General features: G+C 37.2%; 3 protein-coding genes, 1 long non-coding RNA gene, 1 other non-coding gene and 2 pseudogenes across 5 annotated transcripts; 5 read left to right on the top strand and 2 right to left on the bottom strand.

The window, feature by feature from the left end:
• Positions 1 to 30: 30 nt before the first annotated feature.
• Positions 31 to 1,941, bottom strand: LOC142242826 (TGF-beta receptor type-1-like; annotated as a pseudogene).
• A 5,691-nt stretch (positions 1,942 to 7,632) lies between these two features.
• LOC142242821 (protein CLEC16A homolog) lies at positions 7,633 to 13,090 on the top strand. The gene is made up of 10 exons (XM_075314349.1): positions 7,633 to 7,999; positions 8,697 to 8,836; positions 8,895 to 9,043; positions 9,101 to 9,243; positions 9,304 to 9,390; positions 9,463 to 10,301; positions 10,560 to 11,144; positions 11,226 to 11,805; positions 11,870 to 12,064; positions 12,123 to 13,090. The coding sequence occupies exons 1-10, from the start codon at positions 7,797 to 7,799 to the stop codon at positions 12,436 to 12,438; spliced, it is 3,237 nt and encodes a 1,078-aa protein (XP_075170464.1). The 5' UTR covers positions 7,633 to 7,796; the 3' UTR covers positions 12,439 to 13,090.
• Positions 13,091 to 13,788: 698 nt separating this feature from the next.
• On the top strand, positions 13,789 to 14,329 carry LOC142242823 (small ribosomal subunit protein mS33-like). Its single transcript, XM_075314351.1, has 2 exons — positions 13,789 to 13,981; positions 14,042 to 14,329. Exons 1-2 carry the CDS (start codon positions 13,859 to 13,861, stop codon positions 14,258 to 14,260), a joined length of 342 nt encoding a protein of 113 aa, XP_075170466.1. The 5' UTR covers positions 13,789 to 13,858; the 3' UTR covers positions 14,261 to 14,329.
• On the bottom strand, positions 14,273 to 15,587 carry LOC142242824 (uncharacterized; annotated as a pseudogene).
• A 638-nt stretch (positions 15,588 to 16,225) lies between these two features.
• LOC142242828 (uncharacterized) lies at positions 16,226 to 17,334 on the top strand. The gene is made up of 3 exons (XR_012724203.1): positions 16,226 to 16,557; positions 16,622 to 16,727; positions 16,793 to 17,334. It is a non-coding gene; the product is annotated as an uncharacterized LOC142242828 (long non-coding RNA).
• Positions 17,335 to 18,930: 1,596 nt separating this feature from the next.
• Positions 18,931 to 20,068, top strand: LOC142242822 (large ribosomal subunit protein uL3-like). The gene is made up of 3 exons (XM_075314350.1): positions 18,931 to 19,080; positions 19,447 to 19,639; positions 19,869 to 20,068. Exons 1-3 carry the CDS (start codon positions 19,078 to 19,080, stop codon positions 20,039 to 20,041), a joined length of 369 nt encoding a protein of 122 aa, XP_075170465.1. The 5' UTR covers positions 18,931 to 19,077; the 3' UTR covers positions 20,042 to 20,068.
• On the top strand, positions 19,705 to 19,786 carry LOC142242829 (small nucleolar RNA U43). Its single transcript, XR_012724204.1, has one exon. It is a non-coding gene; the product is annotated as a small nucleolar RNA U43 (small nucleolar RNA).
• Positions 20,069 to 20,216: the final 148 nt, after the last annotated feature.

The raw sequence follows: 20,216 nt of genomic DNA, 5'->3' as shown, positions 1-20,216 counted from the left end.
CTCACGTGCACACCTCTAATAATACGATAATTATTACAGAACATAGAGAAGCTTTAATGCGTACAGTTTTGAGAAAAGTTCACAAAGAAATTCCAACTGCAATGACGGACAGAATAATGTTTCTACACTAAGCATTTCAATCTGATTGCACGCTTCCATTGTTTTCGTCTCGGCAAACATTTCAAAGATATCAGTATAAATCACTCTATATTTTTCAAATCTCTTTCGTAAACATATAAAACGTTTGTTCATCTATCAATTATTTGATGTAATTGATGTGTTCATGATGCGTATCGTTAATATCCATCACTTCAACATGAATTGGAAGGACTCCTGATTTGTAACTTTCATTTTATGGATATCACGTAACAAATCAATATTTGGTTTTTTCTTGGACCCGAGTATTTGACAGAAACTTTTTGATTCTAAGAGCTGTAAAACGCGCTACTGGGTTAGCATACCAACATTCTTTCATGACTTTGGCTAAGCTGTGTAACACATCTGAAGCATGCCAACGATTGGAAATGTTGGGCCTCATTTTATCAATACAAACAAACGACCTGTAAAAAGCAAATTAATTTTAGTATGAGATGATACATAAAATGATATGCACGGGTTAATTTGGTAATTCTTAAATTGTAATTTTTATTTTTTAACATACCTTTTTTCACTTCCTCAATGCTGGGATCGGGCTGGACCACATCATAGTAAGGCATTTAATATTCATCATATATCATGTCAATATAACAGTGTCGAGCAATCTCCCATAAAATTAAGCCAAAAGCGTAAACATCGGTCTTCTTATATGAATCAAAATGTTGAGCAATCGTGCTCTCATCCAGAATTTCAGGTGCCACATAGCGTTTAGTACCTACTCAATGTGCCTCACTACTAAACTCAAATCAGCAATGGCACAAGTTAAATTGGATTTAACCAATATATTTTTCGATTTCAAATCACGATGGGCAATTTGCCGGTTTGTCACGTGTTGCCACAATATCCATGTGGAGGTGAGCCAAACCTGTGGCAATTTATAAGGCCATACTCAGCATTGTGTTTGTATCTACAGTATGCGATGTAATCAAAAAGTGAACCATTCTCATGGTAATCTGTGACTAGCCATAATTGTGTCCGAGTCCCATTATCTAAAACAAACAATCGTCAAGTATATATTTTGACCCAATAATTTTAGAATGAAGCTTACCAACAATGTCAGCTGCTATGAAATAAAATATTTTCATGACGCAACGTACCAGCCTGATATATTTCTGCTTCACGAGCATTCCTCTCGACTAGAAACAATTTTTAGAGCCACATTTTCACCACGTCAATGACCGCGCCAAACTTCACCAAAGCGACCCTTTCCAATAACATGGCACAATTGGATCGTATACAGAATCCTCAGGAGCAAATGGACGGGCTCGACTGGTACCATGATCTTCTTCAATCTTATTTATTTTTTATAAAAATATTAATGTTGCTGGCCTTTACACCGTTTTTGCAAAGCGTCTCTAATAACAAGTTATATCTGTTATATCAATTTGTCCGCCATTTTCTATGTGTTATATATCGTTCGCAGAGTTGCCAAGGTAACATACGAGCCTAATTTTCATTAATATACCCCCTTTTGACGACCGAATTTTAGTCAAACATACTAAGTTCACGTGAAAATAAAATGAAGCGAATAAATACAACTTTTCTTGCGAAAATATATTATACCTGCATGCTCCACAGTAGAATTCAATAAATTTTAATTAGTTACAACCAATGAAATTATCTTTATGTTGGTCAAGCAATTTCCTGCATTGCAATTTTTGGACGTTCATTATTTCGTGCCGAAATTCTAATGAAATAGTGTCATGCTCTTTAGTGCGTCCAACAGTTTCTGGAAAATTTTGTTCTACACTCGGCGTTTCCCAGATACATGTGGTATACCAAATTGTAGGTATTGATGTCCTCTACCAAGTTCCGTTGTCACTTTTGTGTACGAAGTCCATTCCTGGCCTCAGCGCTGGAAATACTGTCCTGACCACCAGTGCGTCCAACAGTTTCTGGAAAATTTTGTTCTACACTCGGCGTTTCCCAGATACATGTGGTATACCAAATTGTAGGTATTAATGCCCTCTACCAAGTTCCGTTGTCATTTTTGTGTACGAAGTCCATTCCTGGCCTCAGCGCTGGAAATACTGTCCTGACCACCAGTGCGTCCAACAGTTTCTGGAAAATTTTGTTCTACACTCGGCGTTTCCCAGATACATGTGGTATACCAAATTGTAGGTATTAATGCCCTCTACCAAGTTCCGTTGTCACTTTTGTGTACGAAGTCCATTCCTGGCCTCAGCGCTGGAAATACTGTCCTGACCACCAGTGCGTCCAACAGTTTCTGGAAAATTTTGTTCTACACTCGGCGTTTCCCAGATATATGTGGTATACCAAATTGTAGGTATTGATGTCCTCTACCAAGTTCCGTTGTCACTTTTGTGTACGAAGTCCATTCCTGCCCTCAGCGCTGGAAATACTGTCCTGACCACCAGTGCGTCCAACAGTTTCTGGAAAATTTTGTTCTACACTCGGCGTTTCCCAGATACATGTGGTATACCAAATTGTAGGTATTGATGTCCTCTACCAAGTTCCGTTGTCACTTTTGTGTACGAAGTCCATTCCTGGCCTCAGCGCTGGAAATACTGTCCTGACCACCAGTGCGTCCAACAGTTTCTGGAAAATTTTGTTCTACACTCGGCGTTTCCCAGATACATGTGGTATACCAAATTTTAGGTATTGATGCCCTCTATCAATATCCGTTGTCAGTTTTGTGTACGAAGTCCATTCCTGGCCTCAGCGATGGAAATACTGTCCTGACCACCAGTGCGTCCAACAGTTTCTGGAAAATTTTGTTCTACACTCGGCGTTTCCCAGATACATGTGGTATACCAAATTGTAGGTATTAATGCCCTCTACCAAGTTCCGTTGTCACTTTTGTGTACGAAGTCCATTCCTGGCCTCAGCGCTGGAAATACTGTCCTGACCACCAGTGCGTCCAACAGTTTCTGGAAAATTTTGTTCTACACTCGGCGTTTCCCAGATACATGTGGTATACCAAATTGTAGGTATTGATGCCCTCTATCAATATCCGTTGTCAGTTTTGTGTACGAAGTCCATTCCTGGCCTCAGCGATGGAAATACTGTCCTGACCACCAGTGCGTCCAACAGTTTCTGGAAAATTTTGTTCTACACTCGGCGTTTCCCAGATACATGTGGTATACCAAATTGTAGGTATTAATGCCCTCTACCAAGTTCCGTTGTCACTTTTGTGTACGAAGTCCATTCCTGGCCTCAGCGCTGGAAATACTGTCCTGACCACCAGTGCGTCCAACAGTTTCTGGAAAATTTTGTTCTACACTCGGCGTTTCCCAGATATATGTGGTATACCAAATTGTAGGTATTGATGTCCTCTACCAAGTTCCGTTGTCACTTTTGTGTACGAAGTCCATTCCTGCCCTCAGCGCTGGAAATACTGTCCTGACCACCAGTGCGTCCAACAGTTTCTGGAAAATTTTGTTCTACACTCGGCGTTTCCCAGATACATGTGGTATACCAAATTGTAGGTATTGATGTCCTCTACCAAGTTCCGTTGTCACTTTTGTGTACGAAGTCCATTCCTGGCCTCAGCGCTGGAAATACTGTCCTGACCACCAGTGCGTCCAACAGTTTCTGGAAAATTTTGTTCTACACTCGGCGTTTCCCAGATACATGTGGTATACCAAATTTTAGGTATTGATGCCCTCTATCAATATCCGTTGTCAGTTTTGTGTACGAAGTCCATTCCTGGCCTCAGCGATGGAAATACTGTCCTGACCACCAGTGCGTCCAACAGTTTCTGGAAAATTTTGTTCTACACTCGGCGTTTCCCAGATACATGTGGTATACCAAATTGTAGGTATTGATGTCCTCTACCAAGTTCCGTTGTCACTTTTGTGTACGAAGTCCATTCCTGCCCTCAGCGCTGGAAATACTGTCCTGACCACCAGTGCGTCCAACAGTTTCTGGAAAATTTTGTTCTACACTCGGCGTTTCCCAGATACATGTGGTATACCAAATTGTAGGTATTAATGCCCTCTACCAAGTTCCGTTGTCACTTTTGTGTACGAAGTCCATTCCTGGCCTCAGCGATGGAAATACTGTCCTGACCACCAGTGCGTCCAACAGTTTCTGGAAAATTTTGTTCTACACTCGGCGTTTCCCAGATACATGTGGTATACCAAATTGTAGGTATTAATGCCCTCTACCAAGTTCCGTTGTCATTTTTGTGTACGAAGTCCATTCCTGGCCTCAGCGCTGGAAATACTGTCCTGACCACCAGTGCGTCCAACAGTTTCTGGAAAATTTTGTTCTACACTCGGCGTTTCCCAGATACATGTGGTATACCAAATTGTAGGTATTGATGCCCTCTATCAATATCCGTTGTCAGTTTTGTGTACGAAGTCCATTCCTGGCCTCAGCGATGGAAATACTGTCCTGACCACCAGTGCGTCCAACAGTTTCTGGAAAATTTTGTTCTACACTCGGCGTTTTCCAGATACATGTGGTATACCAAATTGTAGGTATTAATGCCCTCTACCAAGTTCCGTTGTCATTTTTGTGTACGAAGTCCATTCCTGGCCTCAGCGCTGGAAATACTGTCCTGACCACCAGTGCGTCCAACAGTTTCTGGAAAATTTTGTTCTACACTCGGCGTTTCCCAGATACATGTGGTATACCAAATTGTAGGTATTGATGCCCTCTATCAATATCCGTTGTCAGTTTTGTGTACGAAGTCCATTCCTGGCCTCAGCGATGGAAATACTGTCCTGACCACCAGTGCGTCCAACAGTTTCTGGAAAATTTTGTTCTACACTCGGCGTTTCCCAGATACATGTGGTATACCAAATTGTAGGTATTAATGCCCTCTACCAAGTTCCGTTGTCACTTTTGTGTACGAAGTCCATTCCCGGCCTCAGCGCTGGAAATAGTGTCCTGACCACCAGTGCGTCCAACAGTTTCTGGAAAATTTTGTTCTACACTCGGCGTTTCCCAGATACATGTGGTATACCAAATTGTAGGTATTAATGCCCTCTACCAAGTTCCGTTGTCACTTTTGTGTACGAAGTCCATTCCTGGCCTCAGCGATGGAAATACTGTCCTGACCACCAGTGCGTCCAACAGTTTCTGGAAAATTTTGTTCTACACTCGGCGTTTCCCAGATACATGTGGTATACCAAATTGTAGGTATTGATGCCCTCTATCAATATCCGTTGTCAGTTTTGTGTACGAAGTCCATTCCTGGCCTCAGCGATGGAAATACTGTCCTGACCACCAGTGCGTCCAACAGTTTCTGGAAAATTTTGTTCTACACTCGGCGTTTCCCAGATACATGTGGTATACCAAATTGTAGGTATTAATGCCCTCTACCAAGTTCCGTTGTCATTTTTGTGTACGAAGTCCATTCCTGGCCTCAGCGCTGGAAATACTGTCCTGACCACCAGTGCGTCCAACAGTTTCTGGAAAATTTTGTTCTACACTCGGCGTTTCCCAGATACATGTGGTATACCAAATTGTAGGTATTGATGCCCTCTATCAATATCCGTTGTCAGTTTTGTGTACGAAGTCCATTCCTGGCCTCAGCGATGGAAATACTGTCCTGACCACCAGTGCGTCCAACAGTTTCTGGAAAATTTTGTTCTACACTCGGCGTTTCCCAGATACATGTGGTATACCAAATTGTAGGTATTAATGCCCTCTACCAAGTTCCGTTGTCATTTTTGTGTACGAAGTCCATTCCTGGCCTCAGCGCTGGAAATACTGTCCTGACCACCAGTGCGTCCAACAGTTTCTGGAAAATTTTGTTCTACACTCGGCGTTTCCCAGATACATGTGGTATACCAAATTGTAGGTATTGATGCCCTCTATCAATATCCGTTGTCAGTTTTGTGTACGAAGTCCATTCCTGGCCTCAGCGCTGGAAATACTGTCCTGACCACCAGTGCGTCCAACAGTTTCTGGAAAATTTTGTTCTACACTCGGCGTTTCCCAGATACATGTGGTATACCAAATTGTAGGTATTAATGCCCTCTACCAAGTTCCGTTGTCATTTTTGTGTACGAAGTCCATTCCTGGCCTCAGCGCTGGAAATACTGTCCTGACCACCAGTGCGTCCAACAGTTTCTGGAAAATTTTGTTCTACACTCGGCGTTTCCCAGATACATGTGGTATACCAAATTGTAGGTATTGATGTCCTCTACCAAGTTCCGTTGTCACTTTTGTGTACGAAGTCCATTCCTGCCCTCAGCGCTGGAAATACTGTCCTGACCACCAGTGCGTCCAACAGTTTCTGGAAAATTTTGTTCTACACTCGGCGTTTCCCAGATACATGTGGTATACCAAATTGTAGGTATTGATGTCCTCTACCAAGTTCCGTTGTCACTTTTGTGTACGAAGTCCATTCCTGGCCTCAGCGCTGGAAATACTGTCCTGACCACCAGTGCGTCCAACAGTTTCTGGAAAATTTTGTTCTACACTCGGCGTTTCCCAGATACATGTGGTATACCAAATTTTAGGTATTGATGCCCTCTATCAATATCCGTTGTCACTTTTGTGTACGAAGTCCATTCCCGGCCTCAGCGCTGGAAATAGTGTCCTGACCACCAGTGCGTCCAACAGTTTTTGGAAAATTTTGTTCTACACTCGGCGTTTCCCAGATACATGTGGTATACCAAATTGTAGGTATTGATGCCCTCTATCTATATCCGTTGTCATTTTTGTGTACGAAGTCCATTCCTGGCCTCAGCGCTGGAAATACTGTCCTGACCACCAGTGCGTCCAACAGTTTTTGGAAAATTTTGTTCTACACTCGGCGTTTCCCAGATACATGTGGTATACCAAATTGTAGGTATTGATGCCCTCTATCAATATCCGTTGTCACTTTTGTGTACGAAGTCCATTCCTGGCCTCAGCGCTGGAAATACTGTCCTGACCACCAGTGCGTCCAACAGTTTCTGGAAAATTTTGTTCTACACTCGGCGTTTCCCAGATACATGTGGTATACCAAATTGTAGGTATTGATGCCCTCTATCAATATCCGTTGTCATTTTTGTGTACGAAGTCCATTCCTGGCCTCAGCGCTGGAAATAGTGTCCTGACCACCAGTGCGTCCAACAGTTTTTGGAAAATTTTGTTCTACACTCGGCGTTTCCCAGATACATGTGGTATACCAAATTGTAGGTATTGATGCCCTCTATCAAGTTCCGTTGTCACTTTTGTGTACGAAGTCCATTCCTGGACTCCACATGGGAAATAGTGTCCTGACCACCAGTACCCAATAATAACCAAGCTAAATAACATTGAACAGGCACATGTGGGACACCAAATTGTAGGTAAAGCTGTTCTCTACCATATTCTGTGTATAAATCGTTGTTTTTAAGCACGGAAATACATAAATTTCATTAAATATTCTGTCTGTCCGTCTTATATTAATTCAGTTTTTGTCGTCTCTGTGTCACCCTGTTATTTTTTCGATAACCCTGTTATCGAAAGTTAGCGACGTCGCTATCTTCACGCAGGTTCACATTTGGCTGTGGCAACCTCGTTGTCAATGACAATCAGCTGTTCAAGTACACAATCCATCTTTTTTCACTGCGAAGTAAATATACATTTAATTGTAATTGTATAAATAGCTTAATTAACTAGGAATTGGGCAATATTTTTGTTCTGCTGCATCAACAAAATTATACCAGAGATATAGAAAGGACAAAAAATAGAAAATGTTTCGCAGTCGTAGCTGGTTTGGAGGAGGTTGGAATAAGCCCAAGAATAGACTTTCTCTAGATCACTTGAAATATTTGCACAGTGTTTTGGAGAAAAACACAACTGTTTCCGAAAGCAACAGAGGCTTGTTGGTGGAGTCTTTAAGATGTATTGCCGAAATTTTAATATGGGGAGACCAAAATGATTCATCAGTATTCGAGTAAGTATTTATACTTCTGTGTTTATCAAAAAGCATACAGCCGTTCCCAAGAATAGTTCGGGCGGAAAGGTAAATCTCGTCTTAAATTATCTTCAATTCTGTCTTATAGTTCTTAGAACCAATTTGAACACTGAACAATGAATTTGAACTATCAGACTATCTTGCAAACATTTTTTAATACACTACTAATCGGATGGAAAATATAAACCCTCAACGATGGACTTGATTCATAATAGTTTAATGATATGACAAAATTTCAGAATTTATTCTGTAGTTGCATAAAAGTAGAAGTTCAATTCCAAAATCGTTTCAAAAGTAACTCTGGGAATAATGTCTATATCGCAAAACCGATTCATTTGAACCTATTGATGCTAAATCAGAGAAATCGGATGATTGGTCCATATAATAGCAGAAGATTGGCTTTGGAATCAGTTTTAATGAAAACCTCATTCAATATTGTGATAAAAATGGTAGATAAAAAATGCTTCTAAACTCTCTCGTCCTATACAAAACTACAATGGGTGACCATTTATAATCAGATTTAACAAGGACTAATTTATAATTAAAAAAAATAAAATTACGATTTCTGTTATTCAAGAGAAAGATAGGACTGTACCGGACAAAAAAAAAAATAGAAATGAAAAAATATATATAATTTTTTTATGTTCTAAACACCAATTATTTTCCTTTTCTCCAGTTTCTTTTTAGAGAAAAATATGCTATCATATTTTTTGCAAATAATGCGTCAGAAAAGTGGCGGCTCAAGTTTTGTTTGCGTCCAACTTCTGCAGACATTGAATATTCTATTCGAAAACATAAGGAACGAAATGTGTGTCTGTAAGTATATTCACATAAAAATACACAAATTATTTTTAATAAACGCTTCTCTCTATAGACTACCTACTGAGTAACAATCATGTGAATTCGATAATTGTACACAAATTTGATTTCTCAGATGAGGATGTTATGGGTTACTATATTTTATTCTTGAAGACCTTAAGTTTAAAATTAAACAGCCATACAATACATTTCTTCTATAATGAGGTATGGTATTGTCAACTCAAAAAGTACTACTAGTTATAAAAAAAATCTATATTCCAGCATACCAATGATTTCCCCCTCTACACAGAGGCTATCAAGTTTTTTAATCATCCAGAAAGCATGGTTCGAATAGCAGTACGCACAATTTCACTAAATGTTTACAAAGTACAAAATGCCAGTATGTTACGTTTTATAAGAGACAAGTAAGTGAAATGAAAGATATCACATGGATGTTTACCAAACATCTTTTTTGTATTTAATAGAACGGCTGCCCCATATTTTAGTAATTTGGTTTGGTTCATTGGTAAACATATTTTGGAATTGGACAATTGTGTGCGCACCGACATTGAGTAAGTTTTATGGTGCCGTGTGCCATATGTATATACTTGCTTTATTTTTCTAAATTCTTTTTCATTTTTTAGCCATCAGTCTAATCAAAAACTTTCGAATTTAGTTGCTGAACACTTAGATCATTTGCACTACCTAAATGATATTCTTTTACTTGAAATTAACGATTTAAATGCCGTTTTAACCGAACACTTGTTGCACAAATTATTTGTGCCGTTATACATATTCTCGTTGACTCCGGCACCCCCGCCGACTTCCTTGGCCTTGGTTACAAAAAATCTAGCTGCAGTACTACATCGAAATGTTGACATAGACATACAAGAAATGCAAAATCCCAGGGTATCATCAATCGTTGCCTTATATTTATTATCGTTGGTGTTTCTTGTTGTAACTCATTCACCGCTAGTTCATGCATTGGCCTGGGTAATATTAAATGGCGATAATAGTGTATTCAAGGAAGGGGCTGCATCAGTTCTTTACGTAGAACATCGCCAAGCTGTTGTACCCAGTTTTACTGAACCTAGAGAAAGTTTAGAGCAAGCTTTGGGCACTTCAGCAAATTTTTCTGGGTATTCGTATGGCGAGGAAACTACAGAAGAAATTGTAGCAACCGATGGAGCTGCAAATAACGATATTGCTGTTGCTGAAACTGATATTCATAGTTCTAGTGAAGCATTAGAAAATGGTGATTCGCCAGTTCTGACCTCAACATCAAAATTAGCTAACATAACGGACGAAGAAAAAGAGAAACTGCAACAATTGACAACATCTTCGGCAACACAACCCGCAACCATAGTTACCACCTTGCAAAGACCATTTTTGGACACGGTTCTATCAGCCTTAGACTGCACGGAAAATGATTATTTGGCATTGTTGGCCTTATGTCTGATATATGCCATGAGTTTTAACAAAGGTATGGAAAACATATAGCTAATACATCATCCCACTCATCATTACGAATTCATATTTCCTTTTTTCAATCTTATTCTATTATTCATGCTGCTTGCTAATTTCATGATTTTAACTTCATTTTAGATGGTATGTAATGACTATTAGCTTGAAGTGATCAAATTTAGAAGCTTGTCTTAAACGTTAACTTTATTCGTTAACTAATTATTTATTTGGTCCACTATTAATTATTGAATACATTATGTTAATTTCTTTGATATAGGAATTAAAAATGATTGGTTTCATCAAGTATTATCAAAATCAGGAAATGGATCGATAAGTTACAAAACTGAAATTGTGGAACGCCTTCTAAACATTATTACGCTCTCTAATCAGCCCTCATGTCGTATTCGATTGATTACCATTGAAATTGCATTACATTTATTGGTTGCCTTCACGAAACACAATGGTGATGACTGTCCGCCAACAACTTTTACAGAAGCCCAACAAGAGGTCCTTTTCGCTGCCCACTCACAATCCATGTCTGTTTTGCGTAATTTCTATAAATCGGAAGACATCTTCCTAGATCTTTTTGAATCGGAGTATAATGAAATGCGTAAGACCAATTTGAACGTAGAGTTTTTATGCATGGATTCTACGATATTATTGCCTCCAACTGGAACTCCTTTAACTGGCATACCATTTACCAGGCGACTTCCATGTGGTGAAGTGGAGAAGGCTAGAAGAGCTATTAGAGTATTTTTCCTTTTACGCAAAACGTGCCAACAATTTCTAAACGAAAAGGAGACAATGTTGCCATTGACCAACTCGCTTAATCTAGTGCAAATAGACAATGTTTTGGATCTAAGTAAGAGCTTTATAACTCAATTTTTTTATTGTAATTTTAATGATGTTTTGAACTAACACTGATCTCTATATGTATTTGTAGATAATAGCGACTTAATTGCCTGTACAGTAATCACCAAGGACAATGTAAAACAACGAAGATTTCTGGTTATTGATTCCTTGCAATTAATTCTTGTTGAACCAGATGCCAAATTATTGGGATGGGGTGTCGCCAAGTTTGTTGGTTTCTTGCAAGATGTTGAAGTTGTTGGTGATAAGGATGACAGTAGATGTTTATATATCACTGTACATCGTGGAGGTGCTGGTCATAATCGCACACCATTAATATCTGCCAAATTTTTATTTGATGATCATATACGCTGCATGGCAGCCAAGCAAAGGTTAACTAAGGGCCGTAGTAAGGCTAGACAGAAGAAAATGTACCAAATTGCTCAAATGATTGAAATACCAGGGCAAGTGATAGATTCACCAGTATATGCTGTTGGAGGTCTGAGATCCAGTGCTCCAGGTAGTAGCAGTAGTTCAAGATCATCACGTGAACATAGACCTATGTTTTCGTCGACATCTCGAGTTCCTGGCTTTGCGGCTGCCTTAAGACGTGACAATGGCATGTCGGGCGGTGTCAGCCGCATTCAAATGGCACAGAATCGTTCCATAGAAGGGTAACTTATATTAAAGAATAACGAAAAACTGTTAATAATCAATAATTAATATTTTTATATGAAGCATACGTAATGATTCGGGTCGTTCTCGAAGGCGTAGTCCTAATTCTAATACTAACAATTCAGAGGCAAGTGGCTCCTCCTCACAGCGTGAACATTCACATTCGCCTAGCATAGGAACAAAAAGTTCTTCACGTTCTAGAGACAATTCCACACAAAGGACATCTAGAGAAGGCAGTCCTCTCACACAAAGGCCACGGTTGTTTTCAATATATTTCAAGTTTATATCATTTTTTTCATACATTATAATTTTGCAGATCTGAAGAGATACCCCTCGAAGATTTTCAACATTCTCGTAATAATAGTCCGCATGGGAGGACACAAATATCGTCTTCGAATGCTGGTTCTCGTTCGCATACACCTTCTCGCGCGTTAAATTTTGATCAGATTTCTCTACATAATGCATCTCCCAGGAGGGATAGCAATTTGGCGATTCAAGCTAATGGTGTTTCCGTTCATAAAGAGAATACCTTACAAACTCAAAAGTCGTCCGAAGAAACTTCTTTCATTGCTACGGATGATATCGCCAGCACTTCTAGTACGCGCCGTAAGGGAATTATTGAGACGGTTTAAATTATTCAGTCCGATATTTTAACATTAGTTAATGCGCTTTACAGACTATCAGTTATTCCGGACGACAGTGCTCGTGTCGAACATATCCCATATAATGTGCACATTATCAGTTAAGTCCGAAGGCATAATCGATACTGCTGCATGTTTATGGAATCGATAACACATTTACCGATTATTTAGTCATCGCCGACATGTCGTATCGATCCGACACACTGTAAGATTCTTTATAAATACCGACATTCCGTCCGGAATAACTGATAGTCTGTAAAGCGCATAAAAGCCATGTTCTCCTATCATTGCAATAGTGATGAGTTGCTAATCAAATTTTAATTGTTTGAGTACAACGACACAATTTCTATTAGAAATCGCTAATTAATATAACTTCTATTTTTATGGAGATGCGTCAAATAGAAAACAAAAGAAAATTTTTGATGTAATGGTTTGGAAACATGGGTACAAATTGTTATATGGGGGCAATATGGATTTTTAATTTAAATAATATTAGAAATAACTATAATATATTTTTTTAATTATGTATACCTAATAACATTCATGTTGGTGAAATATAAAAAAAATCTGATAATTATGCAATTGTAAATAATAGCTATTAAATTTACTTTAAAATAAAATTTTATGTTAATTAACACAAAAATGCTTGGTAAAGATTTGAATGATTTTGGGGAATTTATTTCTAGAAGGTATTCTTTTGTAAAGAGATTAATTTTAGTTTCAATTAACCTTTGTATATATCTAAATAATATAAGCCAATATTCCAGATTTAAGGCAAACTTGATTAAATTTTTGTCTTCTAGAACGCCTAGAAAAAATACAGATTAAATTAAGGATTATAGACAAATATCTACGAACAGACGAATCTCATCAGAAAATGATACAATTTCATAGCTATATTACAACATTAAAAATTTTCATGGACCGGCACAATTGAAAATATGTTCCAACTGTGTAAATTAATTTCATACCTTAAGCGCATTACAGATTATCAGTTATTCCGGACGACAGTGCTCGTGTCGAACATATCCCATATATTGTGCACATTATCAGTTAAGTCCGAAGGCATATTCGATACTGCTGCATGTTTATGGGATCGATAACACATTTACCGATTATTTAGTCATCGGCGACAAGTCGTACCGATCCGACACACTGTAAGTATCTTTACAAACACCGACATTCCGTCCGGAATAACTGATAGTCTGTAAAGCGCATTACTGTGCCCATTCTTTATAATTTAGCGCACTGAATATCCCGAAACAGTTTAAAAATATTTTTCCTAATGGCATCCCTATTTCTCTGTTTTTGTAAATAAACACCGATAACAACCCTGTTAGAATCCCATATGTCCACAGTGACATAACAGAAAAGCACGGCATTTATATAGAAAATTGAATTTGTAACTAAAATGTCGGCAAAAAAATATACTGATTTGGTAAAACTTGGAACCCAATATGCTCGACGCATGAACTATTTGTCCAATCGTATTTTCGGAGAGGTAGCGCGCACCACAAATGACAAGTCAATGAAGGTATTTTATTTTGCCTTATGAAGTAGCTTCAGACCCACTTACTTTGTTTATGAATTTCAGGTAGTACGAATGTTTAGTGAAGAGCCAGTCGATAAAAGAGACTATGTTGTCAACTGGTATCCAAGACATGTGGAAACACATTTACTAATGATGAATCTAAGGGAGTACGGTTTGTTCCGTGACGAACATCAAGATTTCAAGGAAGAAATGAAACGTATGAGAAAACTAAGAGGCAAAGCTCCACCCAAAAAGGGAGAAGGAAAACGTGCGAAGAAATAAAACAAGTTTGCATTATATTATATTACTTGGTTATTTATTTGGTATTAACAACTTGGCTTCCCCTTCAAATACAGTGATGTTGTTTTGCTTGCATTTATATGAAACAACAGATATTTTACGTTCCAGCTGTAAGTCAACAGAAAATTCACTTTCTTCATTAATACGGCAGGGTTTTGGAAATTTGAATTTTTGCTCCAAAACAACAGTACCAGGAGGGAAATTTGTTCCAATCATTCCGGCAATAACTGCATTTAGAAAAGCTCCATGGACCATTCGTAGGCCCGTCGGCGTTTCTTCCGAATGTATAACATTAGAGTCGCCAGTCAGCCGTGAAAATTTGTCAACCTCTTGTTGGGAAAATATCTTAACCAACTTGATCTGTTTCCCGTCGTTTTTTGAGCTAAAGCATCTCCTCAGATGCCTATATACGTTGACTCTCAACGAATTCATAACGGCGACCATAATCAAATACCAATAGTGATGTTATGTTAAATAGTATTTTGTCTTTTCCCTTGGAATCGCTATTAATATTTTGAATGCGCAATAATATTTCTCCCGGCAGAATAATGCTTTTGCTTGACAAGTCTTTAGCCAAAAACTGATACAATGTACAGCAATTCAGAAGTATGTTGGAATTGATTGTAACCAAAAATAGGCGATGAATTTGGCCAATTACATCGGGAGTTTTTAAATATGTATTAACATCTGGATCTGAAATACACACGAATATGTGTCAATTGGACAATGGTGTGTATATTGTCTTACCCAAGCATATATTAGTCAGTCCCGCTGTGCCATGTAATTGTAGATTTTCATTTGGATTATCCAATAATTCCAGGAACAACTTTATGACATCAGACTTTTTAAGGTAGTCCCAGTTTATAGGATCATATGCAAAATTGGCAAGATTTGCTGTAACTTGTTCTTGTGCTTCTAAATTTGTTGAGATAAAAATAAATTTAATTATATTAGTACTTGTGAGTTTTGCATATCCCACAAAGAGGCACTACCTACGTTGTTGGTCGTGTAGTATTCATCTACTAAATGTTCTATAAATTCCTGTCGATTAATTCCAGCACACGGCGTCTTCCTTTTTAAATATTTATGTGAACTAAACATTTTAGAAATTCTAAACGTTCTTTCCTTTTATATTAATTCATAAGCGTTGCCACAAAAAATATTTTTCATATTTTCTATTATCAGCCCAACGTCAAAGTAATAATAACAAGGTATTGTAATAAGTTGGAATTCAACTTTCTTTTAAATAGTGAGGATTTCTATTCATATCGCACCAAGTTTTTGTAAATCCTCGGACATATTCAGAGTCTTGCGCCGAGTACTTTTGGTCGGCGGCGGCGGCTGACAAGAAAATACGCGGCGGCGGCTCGAAGCCGGCTCACAGCCGATGGATTTTGGCGATATCGGCGGCTTCAATGGTATAAAAAGGTTTTCTGGTTATCTTGTTATATTTTTGTGTTGTCATGTATAAGTAACACATTCTTTACAGTTTTTGGATTTCAGTGATCTTTTAGTTGTTATTATAGCTCCTGCACTAGAAAAAGCTTCTTTGAATGAAGCACTAGTTGCTGTAAAAGGTGTTGAGAAGAAGATGTTCGTACGATTCCAGAAAATAGTAAGAATGAACTACTGTATGGCTAAAATGGCCATGATTTGGCGCCAATGATTTTCTTCTTTAAGGTGGGTATTAAGTTCGAGTTTAGCCGCTAAAATCGTCATTTTTTCACGATTACTTTTCTTTAATAATCCATTTTAAGGAATACAAACTTTGTGAAAATTTGCTTTGGGCTTTTCCCCATCAAGTTATAATAAAATTTTCAACAAATATGTATAATTTCATGCATTTTTCTTACTGATTTAGTTTTCACTTTAGCGATTTTAGCGGCTAAACTCGAACTTAATACTCACCTTATGATATGATGTAATTTCGTGAACTGTACCCAATAAACACAAGATGAGCGTTTTTCAAATGCAACAACTTTTCAGTTTGAGGGTAAATATAATTTTCAACATAAATTCAACTTGACTTGAAATAGCTCATCTTCAATACATCTTCAAATTGTTTGCGAATTACTTCCAATTTGCCAAAATGTTGACGAAATCTTTGAAAAGGTGTTGAAGATAATATGAGAAAACTTTGACAAAACACTACCCTAAAATGCAACGAAAAAACCATGTGGTTTTTAATACTTATTTGTGCAACGAAGTTCGTGGTCAATTGCAAGAAATAAAAAAAATGGAAAATTTTAGACAAATAACCAAATAGTTTATAAAAATAGGTAAGTGAAAATAATAAATGAAATAAAACTTTAAGGAAGTCACTAAATGTATATCTCTTTGCAGAAAACTAAAATTATGGAGTCTACGTTCTTGAAAACATTAAAACGCTGACCGATGAAAAAATGGTGGACAATTAACTGGAACTGCTTCAAAAAGTTTATAATAATTGGTACGTCAATATGAAAAATTAAATCAAAACTTTAGAGAAGTCACTAAATTTAAATCTCTTTGCAGAAAACTAAAATCTTTGGATGCTACATTCTTGAAAACATTAAGAAGCTGACCAATGAAAAATGAATGGCTTATCGACAAGAAAAAGTTTCCAGAAACATTATAAGTGCAACCAATTAAAATGGTTAAAAACAACAAATTGTTGAAATCAACAACTTCTGGATGAAAATGTGCATCACATCGTCAGTTTAATTCATATGCTATTATCAGTTTAAAATGGATATTTTGTGAATTCCTTCTGCTGGAAATCAATTCTAACACGCGGCCCTGTACGTTCCTAATTTCAAATTGCCCGCATGTTAATAAATTGTAATGCTGTTTTATGACACCAAAAGGAAGGAAATCGAATTATCAATGCAAAAGTGTTTACTAATAATGTTTAAGATATTTAACGTTTTGTTGTTTGTTTTTTTTTGTTCTTATTTGTTGATATGTTTAATAAGATTATTATTTATCAATTGGTATTGTAGTGTATTATGTAGTGTAGTGTATTATTATATATTTTATTTTGATAAAAATGAATAAATTATACAAAATTAATAGAATTTTGGCTTTGACTTTCAATTTGAAGTGGGGATATCATTCATACAAATTTAGGTTGAAAAGTATTTGCAACGATGTTAATTTTGAATTTGACTCGCATCGAAAATTATTTGACAAATTATTGAGTAGCGATGCATTTCAATTTGAGGATAACACTTGAGATATTATTGTTAATGTGTTGAATTTCACTGTTGAGGGTAATGTCTGTTTTTTGTTGAGAACGCGATTTTCTCAACAATTTCTCAACTTGAATATTACCCTAATCCTTTGAAAAAATGTTTGAAAAATTGTTGAAATTTAGCATTTTTCAAACGTTTGTGTTTATTGGGTAGTTTAAAAGTACAACAGGGCATTAAAATTTCCTGGTTTTAACAACGCTTTGTGGAAATCTCAAAATGTGGAGTAAAATTTAGTTCAATTTTCGTGCGAGATAGTTCGTTCTTCCTATAAAACAGTTCACTTTTTTCGGTGTAGGTCTAGGCTATTATGTTCTGCCTCTTTTGAAGTTGATGATGATAAATGAGAGATGTTCGTTCTTTGCAGTGTTTTCAGAACACTGAAAAATAAATATTTTTTCGGTATAGAACAAATATTACGAAAAATTTGCGTATATCTTGGTTCAATTTAAATTTTGTTTAATTAGAAAATCGAATTTTGTTTTTAATAATAATTGGTAATCTGCGATATCCTCTTTTGCTCGTTCTTTTCGTCGACTTCAAATTCATCAGAATCTTCTCTCCTGGAGCGTCTAAACAAATTGTGTAATTTTTGATTTTTCTACCATTTCTTTTTCACACGATTTCAAAATGATTGTTTACGTTTTAGAATATCTGTAAAATTTTTGATCTACCAATTTTTGAGTCACCAATTGTTCACTTTTCACTTTACGATACATACATTGAACCTAAAGTAGTGCGTAAGTGCGTGCTCTCCGTAAACATTAGAATTACCCTGCAAATACGGTACTTTTTCACAGTAAATGAAAAAAATGTGCATTAAAACTGGACAGTAAATAATTATAAACGTTCCTGCGAACTTATAAAATAATTTAGTATTTACGCTTTTTTTAAAAAATTGCGAAAAAACGCATTTTATGAAAATCTTCGGCGACTTTGTGAATTCGTTCGGCGGCTTATTTTAAGCCGTTTCCAGCCGTCAAAATCTCGGCGGTGGCGGCTCGTAAATATCGTCGACGGCTCGCCGAAGCCGGCTCTAAATCGGCTGGCGCAAGACTCTGGACATATTACTGTCTTCCATTGATACCACATACACAGTACAATTGGTTTTGCTCGACCTTTTAGGAACATTTTGCAAAACACAAGCAATGACGATTTTATTGTCAACAATGAAAATTACCACAGAGCTGCAAAAGGCGAGCTGTTAATATTAAAACTGGTGTACTTGGTGATATAGCGGATTATGAAAGAGATTTTGTTGAAAACCATTACGAGCCAGCTGACATTTCCCTAATGAATATGTAATAAAATCTACGTGAATTTCAGCCAAAAACTCTTTTTAAAAAGATTTGGTACTTAGTGTGAACATAGAATTATTGAATATGTAAAAGACTCATTAAAGCGACATCTGTACGCTGCGTTTTGCGTGTGTTCACAGCATTCAGCTTTCTATTAGCAATAAACGCAATACTGAGATTTAACTACACCCAACTTAATTCGAAATCCGGGTATCAACTTTCTTTTTGTCTTCGCCGTCTGAGAAGAGCAGTCGGTAATAAACCTAGAGAAATGGTAAGAATATATAATTAATTACTAAAGAAAATAAATCGGTGTCTGCAATCGAGAATGATGGAACAAATATATCTTGTTTCTAAAAGAAAAGTGGCTCATTAAAATCGTAATTTGTGATTATAAAATGGTATATAATGGCACAACTATCTCAGTAGTGGAGTCAACAATATGCAGTTTGAAGTTGCATTTTATGTTTTCAGTTTAAAATAGTAAAAATTGTACGATAACATATGGATTTGGCATTCTTTTCATATATTAAATTGTGTTGGTTTTTTTTATGATGCCACGTTTTTTCTGATTTGCACACTACCTAACCTCAAATTTTATACACCACACATATGTTAACTTTCGCTTCGTTTTTTACAGTCTCACCGTAAATTCTCGGCTCCTCGCCATGGTTCCATGGCCTTCTATCCCAAGAAGCGTGCGGCGCGTCATCGTGGTAAGGTTAAGGCTTTCCCCAAGGATGATCCCAGCAAGCCTGTACATTTGACTTGCTTCCTTGCCTACAAAGCTGGTATGACTCACATTGTACGCGAGGCTGACCGTCCTGGTTCAAGTAAGTATTTATAAAAACGTGTTAAGAAAACTTATGTACATCGTCATATAGTTCCTCTTTTTTTTATGATGAGAAACAGTTAATTTATTTATGGTTAGAACATAAATGATTCCCATGATTATAATTTAACTAGGGCGGACTGATTAAAAAAAGAAGGAATATCATATATAGCTAGTATTCATTATATCAGATGTATGGAAAACTAATGAAATTTATTTCATATTTTCAGAGATCAACAAGAAGGAGGTTGTCGAAGCTGTTACTGTTTTGGAAACCCCACCAATGATTGTTGTTGGTGCTGTGGGCTACATTGAAACTCCCTTTGGTTTGCGCGCCTTGGTTAATGTCTGGGCTCAGCATTTGTCCGAAGAATGCCGTCGTCGTTTCTACAAGAATTGGTGAGTAACATAATTTCCACCTTCAAGCGCCATTTTGTTTTTACTGTCAACCACGTTTTGCAGTTTATCGTCTGGGATGTACACGTGTGTTGGTCTGTTTGTTGTATGATGATAGATGGTATCTGAGAGCTCTTATGAGGATATATTTATATATTACCATCTCTGCCTGCCTTCCTTCT

The sequence above is a fragment of the Haematobia irritans genome, unplaced genomic scaffold, assembly GCF_050003625.1.
Source record: "Haematobia irritans isolate KBUSLIRL unplaced genomic scaffold, ASM5000362v1 scaffold_71, whole genome shotgun sequence".
In the NCBI taxonomy this organism is placed as follows: domain Eukaryota; kingdom Metazoa; phylum Arthropoda; class Insecta; order Diptera; family Muscidae; genus Haematobia; species Haematobia irritans.
The sequence above is the reverse complement of the archived record's forward strand: the minus strand, read 5'-3'. Positions and strand labels throughout refer to the sequence as shown.